The sequence below is a fragment of the Podarcis cretensis genome (genome assembly GCF_951804945.1).
Source record: "Podarcis cretensis genome assembly, chromosome: 4".
In the NCBI taxonomy this organism is placed as follows: domain Eukaryota; kingdom Metazoa; phylum Chordata; class Lepidosauria; order Squamata; family Lacertidae; genus Podarcis; species Podarcis cretensis.
This window is the reverse complement of record NC_137173.1, coordinates 40,127,224-40,142,665: the sequence shown is the minus strand read 5'-3', so window position 1 is coordinate 40,142,665 and position 15,442 is coordinate 40,127,224. Positions and strand designations below refer to the sequence as shown.

At 41.1% G+C, this 15,442-nt stretch overlaps 1 protein-coding gene across 1 annotated transcript in view; it reads left to right on the top strand.

Moving 5' to 3' along the window:
- The window catches only part of PROS1 (protein S), a 35,258-nt gene extending 20,995 nt beyond the window's left edge, over nucleotides 1–14,263 (top strand). The window contains exons 8-15 of the mRNA XM_079974795.1: nucleotides 267–388; nucleotides 1,833–1,951; nucleotides 2,163–2,352; nucleotides 2,906–3,073; nucleotides 5,732–5,900; nucleotides 7,827–7,978; nucleotides 9,688–9,904; nucleotides 11,405–14,263. Coding sequence (XP_079830921.1) covers nucleotides 267–388; nucleotides 1,833–1,951; nucleotides 2,163–2,352; nucleotides 2,906–3,073; nucleotides 5,732–5,900; nucleotides 7,827–7,978; nucleotides 9,688–9,904; nucleotides 11,405–11,592 — 1,325 coding nt within the window. The 3' untranslated portion in view covers nucleotides 11,593–14,263. The remainder of the gene's footprint in view (nucleotides 1–266; nucleotides 389–1,832; nucleotides 1,952–2,162; nucleotides 2,353–2,905; nucleotides 3,074–5,731; nucleotides 5,901–7,826; nucleotides 7,979–9,687; nucleotides 9,905–11,404) is intronic.
- Nucleotides 14,264–15,442: the final 1,179 nt, after the last annotated feature.

Here is a 15,442-nt window from a genome sequence, read left to right as displayed (position 1 = left end):
ACCTAACCGGTGGGCTGCATTTGGGTTTGTTGTCCACAGACCATTCAGTTTTACAGTAGATGAATGCCAAATTCATTTTGGGAAAAAGGCACGGGAACCATGGAGCCATTACCTGGAACTTGCATGCCATGTAACTTAACAGTGGATGTGTTGAGCAATCCCAACACTGCCTGAGCTTCATGCCACTTAAATGTCAGTTTGCTTCCCAGGAGGTTGGGCTCGTGATAAGTGCAAATGTCAAGCTGCCTTTTCCCATTTCACTGCAGATGTGGACGAATGTGCTGAAAATGCCTGTTCCCAAATGTGTGTCAATACTCCTGGAAGTTACACCTGCTATTGTGATGGCAAGAAGGGCTTCAAGCTTTCTAAGGACATGAAAACTTGTGAGGTGAAGTATCCCCTCCTTACTTTCCTTGGAAAGTAGTATTCATCCCCAATGAGGCTGAGAAAAACCACACATGCACCAGCCACTTGTCCAAAATGGTCCAGAATATGGCAGGGGTATGTAAACTGGGTTCACATAAAGCTGGTCCTTGCTCCCTACCTCAGTTGCTTCCAGTTTGTTTCCAGACCCAATTCAAAGGGCTGGTTTTGACCTATAAAACCCTGTATGGCTTGGAACCCCAATACCTAAAGGAACATCTCATCTCATACATCCCTACCTGTGCCCTGAGGTCATTGATGGAGACCCTTCCTTGAGTGTATCCATAAAATTAAATTTGCAGCGGTTTTCTAGCACTTCAGAAACTTCTAAATCCTGTTTGACCAGAGATAATGAAAGGGGGAAACAATTAATAATGGCATGTCCATATCATAACACTTTCAATACTCCTGCAAATGATTGTCTCTTTCTCTGTTCTCCAAAATAAAAAAATTCCTTCCAGTAGCACCTTAGAGACCAACTATGTTTGTTATTGGTATGAGATTTCGTGTGCATGCACACTTCTTCAGATAGTTCTCCAAAGTAAGTGTTTAATAATAGGTTCAAGGCCTGTGTTTGTACTATCCATCACTAGTATAGTTGTTTTATAACGTTAACATGTGGCTCCACTTTTTCAAAAATAATTTAATTCTCTCGCAGCAAGCTAAAAATTCGTAAGAGGTGTAGTAAGTGGGCAAAGCAGTTTAACATGCACACTTCTTGCTGAGGAAACCATGAGGCTGTGCATGATTTCAATGAAAACATTCCTCTATGAATAGCTTCCTTTATACTTCTTTGGCAAAGCTGGGCATGTTGAAATGTATTCAGACAGCTACCACTTAAAACAAGCTTTGACGCAGTTCAGTGTAGTGGGGCTTAAATAGTTCACAGATCAAAGGTTGCTATTGTGCTTGAACATACTTAAGACAACCTAGTGAGTGGTAGTTAACTGTGATTTAATGATTAGGCAACCTGGGGTGTAATTCCATTCCCTGAAGATAATGGAACTGGCAAGCAGGCCATTTATCTTCCGAGTAAATATTGCCCTAGAAGATTTCAGCTTCACAGGTTTATTTTTTAATACTAGGTAGAATAAACAGAAGTCTTTGTTAATCTGGGCAGGATTATTAACAGTCTTCCCTTTAGTGGGTAGAAACTGTGGGAAATTCAGTACCAGGAACCAGTTAAATTAAATATCATTCCAGTATAATCAATATTATTGCTTACGTGTAAAACCTCCTCACTGCATGGTGACTGCAAGAGCCAACATACATGGAGGTAGTTGGGGAGGGGGTAGTTGCTTGAATTCATCCTATTGATTAGGAATAAATTACAAAAACTGGCTCAGAACAGAAATGTGGACTCACTTGATCAAACCATAATGTAACATTTCGTTTTCTGTTATGTCTAGGTTGTGCAGAATTGTCTCGCCCTGAATCTTGAAAAGTATTATGAATTGCTTTATCTGGCAGAGCAATTTTCAGGAATCCCTGTTTTGTATTTAAGGTTCAGATTGCCAGAAGTTACAAGGTAAGTATATATCAGTATGAGTGCACATTTAAGTAGATAGCAGTATGAATGCACATTTACTTCTATTATCAGTGGCTGTTGAATAAAAGTGTGCAGCTCTCCTATCAGTACCATTTATTAATTGTATTGTCATTCTGTTACAAAGTTCTTAAAGTACAGATCCAGTTCCTTTATCAGTCATACTTCATTCTCCCCCTTCCTAACAACCTAGATTTTCTGCAGAATTTGACTTCCGGACTTACGATAATGAGGGTGTGATACTGTATGCCGAATCCCACGACAACACAGAATGGTTTTTGCTTGCACTGCGTGATGGAAAGATTGAAATTCAATTCAAGAATGAACTGGCAGCCAAAGTAACAAGTGGTGGCAAAGCCATTAACGATGGTTTGTGGCACATGGTAAGCCGCCTCCCCCATGAGTTAGGAAACTGAACATTGAATTGCTTATAAAAGAAGAAGCCACTTTTAAAGCCCCTTGATGAATATGCAATACTAGCTTCAGATTGTCATTTTCAGAAAATACTTTCCTGTCCTCAGAATACTTCCATGTTTTCATAATAAAAGAACCCTCCGTTGGAGCTCTGAGTCTAGGATTCGAGACAGTTCCTATTCTTCATTCAGAAAAGAGGAGCTCATACTGGCATTTTCTAAAGAATGGCAGGAAAAACTGGAAAAATTCACTTCTAGCAGATCCTGTCCTTTGTGAGCACATGCACTTGTGTGGATATTGTTTCATGCTCCCAACACTTCTGTATATGGATGTATGCACATACTGTCAGTGTGCACATACCCTGGGTGCTGGACACAGTTTTTTTGTGTCTTTTTAACCAAACTGAGCTCCTTTTTCCTTGTGCCAGTCAAAGCAGAATGCTTTCTGAATACAGATCCCCTTTGTTGGTTTGGGATGACTTCTCTCAACATTCACAAGTATATCTGTTTCTTTTACCTTTAGATCTCTGTGGAAGAACTAGAGCACAGCATCAGTGTAAAAATAGCAAAAGAAGCAGTTATGAGCATCAATAGCCCAAGAAATCTTTTTAAGCCCTCCAATGGCTTTCTGGAGACAAAGGTGTATATTGCAGGACTACCTCGCAAAGTGGACAACACTCTCATTAAACTGGTAATTGTTTTCAGTGCTAATGTCACACATCAGGTCTTGCGTTATCTCCTTTATTGTAATTAGAGTTAATGCATTCCCCCTCCCCTTTTAAAAACATCACCCTGGACAATATTTCCTGAGATCTTTTACGAAACTTTGTACTACTGCATTTGAGTGGCCAGTGAGAGATTATCCTTCCAGGTAGATTTGTGAATTTCATTATTTAGTTTTATTCTTAGAACACAGGGCATAACACATCCACTTTGTAGATTAATCTACAAGTCTGGCCTTCCTCATTCCAGGTAATTCCAGACCCCAGATAAAAAGAAAAGAAAAAAGTAAACACATTAGTTTGAAAGGCATTCAAGTTGGGGAAACTTTGAACAGAAACAAGTATTCAAGGATGCATGCAACTAATTGTATCTACTGCTGCCGATTCATGTAACTTCAGTAAAAAGGGAAGCCATCCTGGAATGGAGGAAAAAGTGGTTCAGCTCATTGAGGGTTGTAATGGAGAGGACTAGAATAGGGCTACTGAGCTTGGAAACACCATATTTGCAACAGTTGTGCTAGCAGTTTTGTGCTAGATTTATTTATTTAGAAGATTTGTATCCTGCCATTTGGCCACATTATAGCAGTTTACTATATATATGTAACATAATAAATATATGCTACTGCAAGAAAAAGGAAACAAAGTGCAGGTTACCAGAGCAACAGTAAACTAATTGTAGCAGCAGGATGCAAGTTAGAAACAGTCCAAAAATCCAGTGAAATTCAAGTGTTTTGACTTACAGATTGAAAGAGAAGGAGCTTGCTGAGTTTTCCAAGGAAGGATATTCCATATTAGTAGTAGTAGTAGTAGTAGTAGTAGTAGTAGTAGTAATTTTATTATTTATACCCCACCCATCTGGCTGGGTTTCCCCAGCCATTCCATATCCTTGAAACCACTCCTGCAAAGGCCCTGAAACAAGGGGCAGATAAAAGAAGCAGCTTTAAGTTTCAAGCATCATAGAATTGTAGAGGGTTATCTAGTCCAAGCACCCACAATGCAAGAATCCTGCCCTGGGTGGACTCAGCCCCTCACCTTCTGATTAACAGCCAGATGCACTGACCTCCTGGACTCTTGCGGCAACAGTGCTGAAAAGGAAAGGAATTTAAAGGGTTCTTAGCGGGTGGCGCTGTGGGTAAAACCTCAGCGCCTAGGACTTGCCGATCGTATGGTCGGCGGTTCGAATCCCCGCGGCGGGGTGAGCTCCCGTCTTTCGGTCCCAGCTCCTGCCCACCTAGCAGTTCGAAAGCACCCTTAAGTGTGCAAGTAGATAAATAGGTACCGCTTTATAGCAGGAAGGTAAACGGTGTTTCCGTGTGCTGCGCTGGTGCAGGCTCGCCAGAGCAGCTTCGTCACGCTGGCCACGTGACCCGGAAGTGTCTTCGGACAGCGCTGGCCCCCGGCCTCTTAAGCGAGATGGGCGCGCAACCCCAGAGTCGGACACGACTGGCCCGTATGGGCAGGGGTACCTTTATCTTAACCTTTTAGACTCCTGTGCAGCATTTGCACGCAAGCAAACTGTGGCCACAATGGAAGTTGTCCTGGTGTGGGAACACTGCACATAAAGAAACCAGCACACAGGTTAAAAACCTTGTAAGTGTGAACACTGGCCCAATGGAACATTTAAATTGAGGGTTCTTTTTATCTAGCTTGATGGGCATATAATTAAAGTTTCTTTTTGAGAACCAGTCCATCCACAGAAAGCTGTCTCCATACTGCAAGCTCTTACTTTACGAGAGTTACATGGAAATTGGCTTGTCCAAAAATTAGAATTCAGGTCCTTTTGTTCATTGCTCTTGTATAGCTTGCTGTCCAGTTGACAAAAAATAAAAATAAAATCCACCTCTCTGAAGAAAGAGCAGAAAGCAAAATTGAGCTGCACCACACAGGCACTGACAGTTCTTTAGCTAGATATAACCTCACTGTGTGATCTAAAAAAAACTTTTGTATCTTACTTCAGAGATGGACAAAAAACTCTTGATCCCAAGCAGATTTTTCTTTCTTTCTTTCCTGAACTGTGATGGGGGTGGAAGCAGACCTTCCTTGAATACCACTGCACATGCTCATTGCAATTGCTGTGTCAGGGTGACTATGCATTTTCAGAATAAGAGAAAAAGAACCGTGAATCTATCTTGCCTCGCCTATAATTCTTTTCTTCTGCTGACGTGCAAACCTTGTGACATTTATCAATTCTTGTAGAGGGCGGAAATTATAGTATACATTATTGGATTTATGGCAAGTTAGGAACATAATTCATTTTGCAGCTAAGTACATGATCTGGGAAATCCTGGGTACTGATGTAAAGTCTGTGGGATTTCTGTGGGAAATAGAGAGCCCATGTTCTCTATTTTTGTGGTTGGTGGTGAAATATTTGGGCAAACTGGGGGGGAAAATGCTTACTTTCCTAATAAACCTCAATGTACTAATTTAACAACATATAATATACCATTTATAATTTTGTTAGCATATAAAATTATACTATTGGCATATTTATAAAACTTACTAATTAATTTTGTCCGAAAAAGAAAGAAAGAAAAAGGTGTCTAGATGACATTTGGTAACATGTAGTATGGGATATGTTTTTGGACCATTGTGGATTGCCACAAACAATGCTGCAACTTTTTCTTCAGATTAACCCACGCCTGGATGGGTGCATTCGTGCCTGGAACTTGTTGAATCAGGGAAATTCTGGCGTAAAAGACATCATTCAACAGAAAGAAAGCAAACACTGTTTAGTAAGCGTTGGGAAAGGATCTTACTATCCTGGCACTGGAGTAGCAAAGTTTCATATTAACTACAGTAAGTAATTCTCGTACTTTCTCTGAAAACATTTTTCAGCTGGGGTAGTTACTACATTTGGGACGCAGGTGGCACTGTGGGCTAAATCACTGAGCCTCTTGGGCTTGCCGATCAGAAGGTCGGTGGTTCGAATCCCCGCAACAGATCTCCCATTGCTCAGTCCCAGCTCCTGTCAACCCGGCAGTTCGAAAGCACGCCAAAGTGCAAGTAGATAAATAGGTAGCACTCCGGAGGGAAGGTAAATGGTGTTTCCATGCGCTGCTCTTGTTTCGGTGTTCTATTGCGCCAGAAGTGGCTTAGTCATGCTGGCCACATGACCCGGGAAAAATGTCTGCGGACAAACGCTGGCTCCCTCAGCCTGTAAAGCAAGATGAGTGCTGCAACCCCAGAGTCGTCTGTGACTGGACTTAACTGTCAGGGGTCCTTTACCTTTACCTTTTAGTTACTATATTTAAGGAACAGCACACAGAGAGGGGAGGGCATTGCCTTTCACTTTGCCCTCAGTGCAATCAGTGGAACTATAAAAATGTTCTCCATCTAACCATGTGGGTAGTAGGCTTGAGGTGGTACCAGAATACCCAAAGTAGGAGGCAGCGTCCTCTACAGTGGTACCTCGGGTTAAGTACTTAATTTGTTCCGGAGGTCCGTTCTTAACCTGAAACTGTTCTTAACCTGAAGCACCACTTTAGCTAATGGGGCCTCCCGCTGCTGCTGCGCTGCCAGAGCACGATTTCTGTTCTCACCCTGAAGCAAAGTTCTTAACCCGAGGTACTATTTCTGGGTTAGTGGAGTCTGTAACCTGAAGTGTATGTAACCTGAAGCATATGTAACCCGAGGTACCACTGTATTTAGTTTGAGTTATTTCCCAGGCCTTAGCTCTGCTTCTGTGTATGGCAGATGAAATGTCAGAGCACATTTTTAGTACAGGCCTCCTGCCCCATTTCATTCCTAGGGAGATATATAGTGGCTCCTACCCTACCATCTTTCAATACATCTTTTCATTTCAAAATATTTAAGAAGCAGCATTCTGATATTTTTTATATATAATTGCTTTTGCCCTGAGAGGTGGGACGTATTTTTTTTTTGAACATATATAGGTAAAGGTAAAGGTAAAGGTACCCCTGCCCGTACAGGCCAGTCTTGACAGACTCTGGGGTTGTGCGCCCATCTCACTTAAGAGGCCAGGGGCCAGCGCTGTCCGGAGACACTTCTGGGTCACGTGGCCAGTGTGACATCGCTGCTCTGGCGAGCCAGAGCCGCACACGGAAACACCGTTTACCTTCCCGCTGGTAAGCGGTCCCTATTTATCTACTTGCACCCGGAGGTGCTTTCGAACTGCTAGATTGGCAGGCGCTGGGACCGAGCAGCGGGAGCGCACCCCGCCGCAGGGATTCGAACCGCCGACCTTTCGATCGGCAAGCCCTAGGCGCTGAGGCTTTAACCCACAGCGCCACCTGCGTCCCTCTATATAGGTAAACACTTGTAAATCAGACCATCAAGGGAGGCAAAAGGAAGTAGGCAGTCCTTCAGATTTAGATGGCCTAAATTGTTGTCAGAATGTGATTCTAACTAGATTATCGGGTGAAAAGCTTCTTGTGATGTGCTGTAGATCAACATCTACCTATTTTCTGTGAACATTGCAATCATACAGTTTGACCAATAACCAAGAATAAGTATGTCAGGGCAACTGGCACACTCTGATCCTGTTCTTTATCAGGGCTTCCTGGGAGGCTTATAACCATCGGAAGGGGGATCTCTGAGGAAATTACATACTGGTCGTTAAACAAAAAAGTTCAGGAAGGACAAAACCCCAGTGTTAAATATTTGGTTAGAGAGTCAACTTTTCCAAGAAACTTAGAAAGCAATTCTTTTGTGGCTTGCTAAATCGACAATTTTCTCTTGCTTTCTTTGTTTAAAATAAAACAGACAGCAGCCTGAACAACGCCGAAGATTGGTTAATAAACATGACCCTGGCCATCCGGCCATCCACAGGCACTGGAGTCCTGCTTGCCTTGGTTTCTGGTGAAACGGTGCCACTTGCTTTGTCCATAGTTGACTCCAACTCCAAGGGCACACAGGTAGTTCTTCGTGCATGGTGGACAGAGCTGGCCAGATTGTTTCTTTTGCTGAGTAGGGTGGGGGGATAATTTGTTGAGGGAAAGTGTGGGTACTCTTTTAGCCCTCAACCTCCCCATGGCATCTGATCTGACTGAAATTCGGTATCCTCCACCCGCCACCCCACAGAGACTTAAAGCAAGGTGAAGTCTCGAGGGACAGTTCTACTGTTAGGACTTGTGAATGACTAGGCTGGTTTTGGAATTGTGAATGGAGCTTTTCCACTGAGAGTGGTGAACTCTGAGGTGACTCAACGGGGCAGCTTTCCTTTCTCGGCTGCACCACTCAAGAATGCCCTTGGGAGATGACGTGCTTGAAAGTTTGCTGTGGAAATCTCTCCTTGACCTGCTAGCTTACTATGTGCAGAATTTTTACGACCTGATTCTTTAAAGCAAACTCGTCTCTGGATGATAGTACAGTTAGTGCAGTACTGCAAAGGTTCTTTTACCTCATCAGAAATAATGATGCTGAACTTGAAGTTCTTTGAAAACGTTGTTACAGTTGGTTCCTCGCGTGCTACAGTGTGAAAATAAAACATGTAACAACTAAAGGTAGTAGACCAGAGATTCCCTTGGCACTGAAGTACAGCTTTGTCACCTTGTGTGGACTTCCCAGGCTGGGCTGCAGTCACAACCAGTACTGGAGACAGTTGCCTCCAGCAGCTCATCTCTTTATGTTGCCAGTTGGGAGAATGGAGAAGGCTGCCTCTCCTTATTTCCCAGTCTCTCTTTTTCCGGTGGGAGGGATTCAAGCACACGCTGTAAATTTAGGTTTGTGCAGTTATGCCCTGGTGCATCAAATCCACTTTAAAACAGCAACAGCTGAGACTTTGCAATTGGGGAAGTTATCACTGAAGGCACTGAAAAATATAGGATGAATGAATGATGAATGACCAGAAAGAGTGCTCACTGTTATCCATCCCACATACAAATCACCACAAATGCTCAGTAAAGACTGGAGCCTTGTCTAGCCACTGTGTAAGCTTTGTACAAGTAAATTAGGCTGAATGTTCAATAAACAGGTTGTCTAGGGAAGCCCCTGGTATCAGCCATCAGGCTTGCCATAAAGGTCTATTGGGGTATAATGACTCTCAGTTCCCTATGATGAAAGAGTACTAATGGGTGCCTCCCTGGTTAGAGGATCTTGTTATTAGCCTGGCCATTTGGTTAAAAAACTGCCAGGGGCCTTCCCGTAGACACCTGGATGGCTACAGTGAGAGCAGGATGCTTGACTAGATAGGCCTTTAGTGTGATCCATCAGGGCTCCTCTTTTGCTTTTGTTTAGTTCCTGCTGGCTCTAGAGTGGATTTGCCTGCTTTAATGGTGTGTCACAATATTTTCAGTATATTTTCAGCTGGGGGTTATATTCCACTAAGGTACATGTCCCCTTGTTGTTTATTACCATGGTTTTGCTGTCAGGATGCATTGATTGAATATTTATGAATTGTGCATTGTTTGGTAAGTGATGTTTTTTTCCCTTGGGTGTTTTATTTATAGGGTATTAGAGCATTTGTTGATTTGTTTTAACTTTTTTCATGTTTGTCTGTGGATTTTTGATATCGCTGTCTTTGTTTTACTGTTCTACTGTCAACTGCTTCGAGTTTCCTTGTGGATAGAAAAAAAAAAGAAATAAAATGCAGTTAACAAGGCCATTTTTTGCTTCTGGTCCATAGGATATCATTGTATCAGTTGAGAATGTCATTGTGGCCCAGTTGGAGTCAAAGCGATTGTGTACCTCAGGAAGAATGCTGCTGAGACTCAGAGTGACTAGACAGCAGCTTGAACTTACAGCTGATTCACACACTCTCCTTGCCTCCTTGGAACAGGAGCTCTCTGCCCTTGATCAAGCGATGAATGGCTCTATCGATACCTACTTAGGTGGCATTCCTGGTAAGTGTTGTTCCCTTTAATTAATTTAATTGATTAGAATAATTAAGTTATGCTTTAATCCGTTTTTCTTTCAATTTTATTTGTCCTTTTGTTTCCTTTAAAACACTATTGCATAGTTTCTAGCGAAACCTGGTATTGCAATAGTGGTTAAAACTGCATTAGTTTAGCACTAATAGAAGAGGACTTTCTCTCACAAAGTCTATTTTTGGACATGACCCTAGGGGACCTATTTTCCCTCCTTCCCTGCCCACTCCTTTATGTTTTTCCCCCTCTGTAATCTTATGAAGCTGTTACAGCATACTTTAAGTGTCCTCTGCTGGCTAGACTGAGGAATTACATGTGAAATGTAACTAAGCTAGTGTATTTTGCAACCTATTATTTCCATATTAATAATTTGGAGATGTGTGAAGGAAAGCCTTTTTATGAAAGGCCATCCAAAATGCTACCTGCTATTATGATTTGGTGAACTTCCCTGTGTGTGTAAAAATGCTGTGTGTAAAAATCAACCTGGAAATTGTGAATAACTGAAATTCACTGAGGTAACATTAATAAACAATTTTACCTAGCTGGTGCAAGTAAGCTTTGAGTTTAGATTAGCTATGGGTGGAATCAGCTTCAGCACATTGTATGGAAGTTTCATATTCTTTGCTATCCAGTGGTCAGTAGTTGCCCTTTTGTGTGTTTTCCTCTCATTTGAGAAAGGGGAGATCAGCTGAGAAAAATAATGCTGATGATCTAAACCTTGGCAATAGAAGTAATGGGGAAAGAGCAAATTAGAATCACATGGAACCACCACGTGCTTCATAGTTCTCAAGGACCATGAAAAGAATTAGCACACACAAAGAAATAATCCAGGTACATAAATCAACACAACAGAAAGTCAAAGGGCACATCACCTATAGTCACATTTTTGTCAATGGGAAATTCTCTGGGAAAATCCCAATCTTCTACCATCAATTGCCACCTAAGGGAGGTTTCCCTCATAGTTTGAGCCATGTGGCTACAGTTTAACCATGAGATGTTTTAAGAAAAGAGATTGGGAATGACTGGATAAAGAGGAGCTTTTTCAATAAGATTAACTCTCCACCCCATTAGTCTCCTTGAAAAGTGTTCCAGCTTGAAGTTCATGCGGCAAAATGAGGCTTAACAACAAAACCCATAACAAAAACAAAACAAAAAAATGTGATGAACACATTATGAATGGGTACCTACAGACGGTCGCTGTTTTGCAGAAAGGATTGGAGCCCAATGTCAGGAGTATGCAGAGCATTTTCAATAGCTGAAATGTTTGTCTTCCATGTTATTTTATTTGTTTTATCTCTGTGTGTGACATTCCTCACTCTTGTTTGATGTCTACATTTATTTGAATATGTGTGTGTCTCTATATGTGTAATACGAGATACACAACTGAATACATCTTTTAGCATTTATACATGTCAAAAAATAAAAAGAAGCATGGATCAATATTTAAATAAAGAGTGCTGATTTTTTTTAATGCAGATGTTCCACTTGAGGCTACCCCTGTAACAGTGTTTTATAACGGCTGTATGGAGGTGAAGATCAGTGATAAACAGCTGGATCTGGATGAAGCCATCTCCAAAAAGAATGACATTAGATCGCATTCATGCCCATTGCTTATGGATGAGATGCTGAGTGTTGCTGCCACTGATCTCCCATCTGTTCATTAATCTCTCATGAGAAAATCCAGATTGTTTTGCACAACATGAATAAGGACAGAAATTGAACTGTAAAGGTTCTCCTTTTCTAATAATGTGTTTTGAGAACAAAATAATTGCATCCTTTTCCAAAATAAAGGGACTATACCAAGATTAATATTTCATCAAAATAGTTTCAGTTATAACATTTCAAGAGTTTTTAGTTGAATTGTTTGCTGTTCAACAATTATACCATTCATATTTTATACCTTGGAGAATAAATCCAGAAACATCTATCTGCACTCAGTTTAATGTTTTGGTTCTAATATATTGTATTGTGGCTGCAAATAATCACACTGAATAAACTGAACCAAGACATTTCATTTTTTTCTAAAGAATAATATTGCACATAGATCCTACGAAAAGAGTGTTACAGGTCTACAGAGGTAGAGCAAATCAAGTATATATGAAGATCCTGTCTCAAAGGTCCCAGGTAAATAATAGTGACACAAGTATTTAGAAGAAAATTACAAATGAGACCCCCCCAACGCATTTTTACTATTTTTAAGCAATTATATTAAATGGGTCCAACCTCTTTCTCAGAGCAGATCTATTAGCAGCAGCAACCAGGCTACAACTTCTATTATCAAAAAGTTGCCATAATAGAGTAACCTGACATTCCGTTTATAAAACATTCTGAGCCAGGAAGATCTCGTTGTACTTTATATTTCAAGTTATGATATTCATAGAGGAAGATATGATGAAAGTGATATATCTGACTTATTGGACAGGTTGAAAGTCTGTATGGATATTAAAGTATGTTGTCCATTCACCATGAGGGATCCCAGCTTTGCGCTTCACTTCTAGAAAGAATGCTATATATGTTTTATTAGCAAGCAGCGTGATGGCCTCCTTTGCATCCCATTTAGATTTCTTCATAGCATAACACCTCTGTTGGCTGAAAGAGTATGCTCTTCCCATTTCTAAGTGGAAAACATGCATAAGGCTTGAAACCTGCCCTATATTTTTAGCCATGGCTAGAACATAGCTCAGAAACGTTATATGCCGCTTAAGGAACTTTGGATGCCAATAGGATTAAAATACAATAATTTTACAAATTTGATCCTTGACACACTTAAGTAGGTCCAATGAAATCAACCACGGGAATGTGTTTAGAATCATTATTCCAGTGTGTCAGAACTTCATGACTTGGCACCTTAATTCCAAATGGAAATCTGCAGTTTCAAATAGAAGTCAATTATATGTCAGGGGTAATGACCCTCCAGCCTCTGGGCCAAATCTGGGCCCATTTTGGCCTGCAAGGCTATTTCCTCCAAATCACATCCATATGTGACATCAGGTGTGGGGTAGGTAGATATGTGGCTGGATTGGCTCAGCAACCAAGTTCACACGGTCTATCTATCCAGGAAGAATGGTTGAATTTACTATTCATCATTTGATCTGGGAAGGGGGGAAGTTCAGCCTACTGGATTTGCTGCGCAACTGAGATCCCCAATCCCTGCAGAATCATGCCTAGGATCATGGCTTAGATCTGAGCCCAAACCTTATTTTTGATACCTGATCCTACCCTACACATATTTAAAGATACACATCCCCACTGTTGCTAACAGGAATGACTTTCGAGTGAGTATGCTTAGGATCGTAGTCTCAAGCGCCTAGAGCTTACAGTAAGTGTTAACGGAACTTATTTTTGCATAATTGAGGTTGTAATTCAGAAGAACCAAGTAAAAGCTTTTCAACGTAACTCAAGTAATAGTATGAGCAGTGCTTTCCCCCCCCCCCCGGGGGGGCAGGGTACGCATACTTCTAAACATTTTGTGAATCTAAATTTGGCCTCATTGAGGGGCAGGATGTCAGTATGAGTAGGAAAATGAGATTACCCCTGAACATATTTTATTTTATTTAGTAAAAAAGCACTGAGTTTAAGTAATATGGTGAAGAGGGCTGGTATCAGCACCTGACATCCTTGGACAGAGCCCAGCATAAGAAATGTGTGAAGACGCCCAGTTTTTGTTGCTTGCTTCCTTTCGAGAGCTTTACACACTCAACTGTTCTTGATGAATTGGTTTTCATTGTTTAGGGCTGGTGTTTTTATTGCCTTTTATGATTTGAATTGAAATTGTGTGACTGTCATATGCAAAGTGGCTTTGAGGTCACCTTTGGCAGATAGGCTCTAAATAAAGGTATTAAAAATGATTTGGCAGGCTGAATTCCTGGGTGCAGTGACACCGGATAGTCAGATAACTTCTTTGCACTTACCTGTTTGAAGTTTTCTGACATGCTGCCACAGTTCACAGCATTGGAACCATACTCAACATATTGGTCTTATTCAACACAACAGCAAGCCAAACTACAGCTTAGCAAGCCTGCACGGACATGCAAGCTCCCTTTTTGGTCCAGCACCATGCTGAGCTAAAGCAAGAGCAAACCTTGGTTACAGCTTGTGGCTAGTGAGAACAAAGTTTAGCCACAAGAGTGGGTTCAGACAACTTGCTATGCCAAACCTTGGTTTACTGTGTTCTGCAAGTCATGTGCAGATTGCAAGTTTGTGTCATGGACAGAGGCTTTTTTTTTTGGTATAGTTTTGTTTGTAAATGACATCTTTCTAAGAAAACTAAATGTAAGTAGTAGTTAAATGCAAACAGATAAAAAATATCACCAAACAAACATTTCCACTATTTTTTTTTTAAATGCCAGTCTTTTTAATAGTAGCAGTCATAGAGTGTAGTGGACAGTAATTATTTTTCAGAATGAGATCTGTTTGAGCAAATATATTGCTACAGAAGTTTGCAAAACCAATTAATTGATTTCTATTTTGTTTTTCTGTATGGATATTGTAATGTAAATTACAGAGGTGTTTTCACCAAAGTGTAAATGCTGCTTTGTTTTAACAAAAAATAAAACAAAAAATAAACAAAAACCTTTCATCTTATTTCCCTATGCTTGTTGCTTTAGTATTATTAATAATGTAGCCTCATCCCTGTACATTATACTTTACAAAGAATGAGTGAGCTGGTCCCTGTCCCAAGAGGCTTACAATCTAGAAACAGACAAAAATGTGTGTTTCCTCTCCAAATATAAAAGCCCATCTTCTACACTGATTTAGAGTTTTGGGTAGTTTTGTTCACATTTGCTCAAAGCATCTTCACTGCTATTCTTACTGTGACTATTCATACGAATGTCTGTTTGTATATTTTGCTTTCATTCTTATTTGTCATATAGCCTTTCCTGCAAGAGACAGAAGCAGAAGCCAGCCAGCCAGACTTGTAGGCTTTCTCTCTGCACCAGTCCACCAGGGGTGCTTAACCTTTCGGAGGCCATTTGATATTTTGAGGAATTGCTGTGTGAATCCCAGTTGTGAAATGACTGTTTGGGGGAGGGGCGTGAAGTAGCACAAACTGACTGCCGCATCAGAAAGAGCAGGAAGGAAAAGGATCACAAAATGATGCAGCCTTGCTCCTCTCTCCTCCCATCAATGGAAAAAAAAACAACCCAGTGAAATGTAGGCTTGCTTAACAGGATGTGTTCAGGATGTAGGAGAGGTGAGCCCCTATGCAAAGAAGAAATAGTCTCATATCCATTGTGGATTTTTCAGGGAATATTCACTGAGAGATTTCACACATGCAATAGGAGGTACTGGTGGGCATGTTGGCACCCAAGGGTGTCATGCTGTCAACCCCTGATGCACACAATTCAGAAAAAAAGGCTTATGTCCCTAGTACAATGCCAAAACGCAGTTTCTGCACAGGCACTCAATCTTACCTGGGTGCACAGATAAACAACCCTATATGCCTCATGCAGTTGGTACTCAGGTGGTGCTACAGCTGCCATCTCTCCTTCTCTCCCCCACCCCATGTTTTTC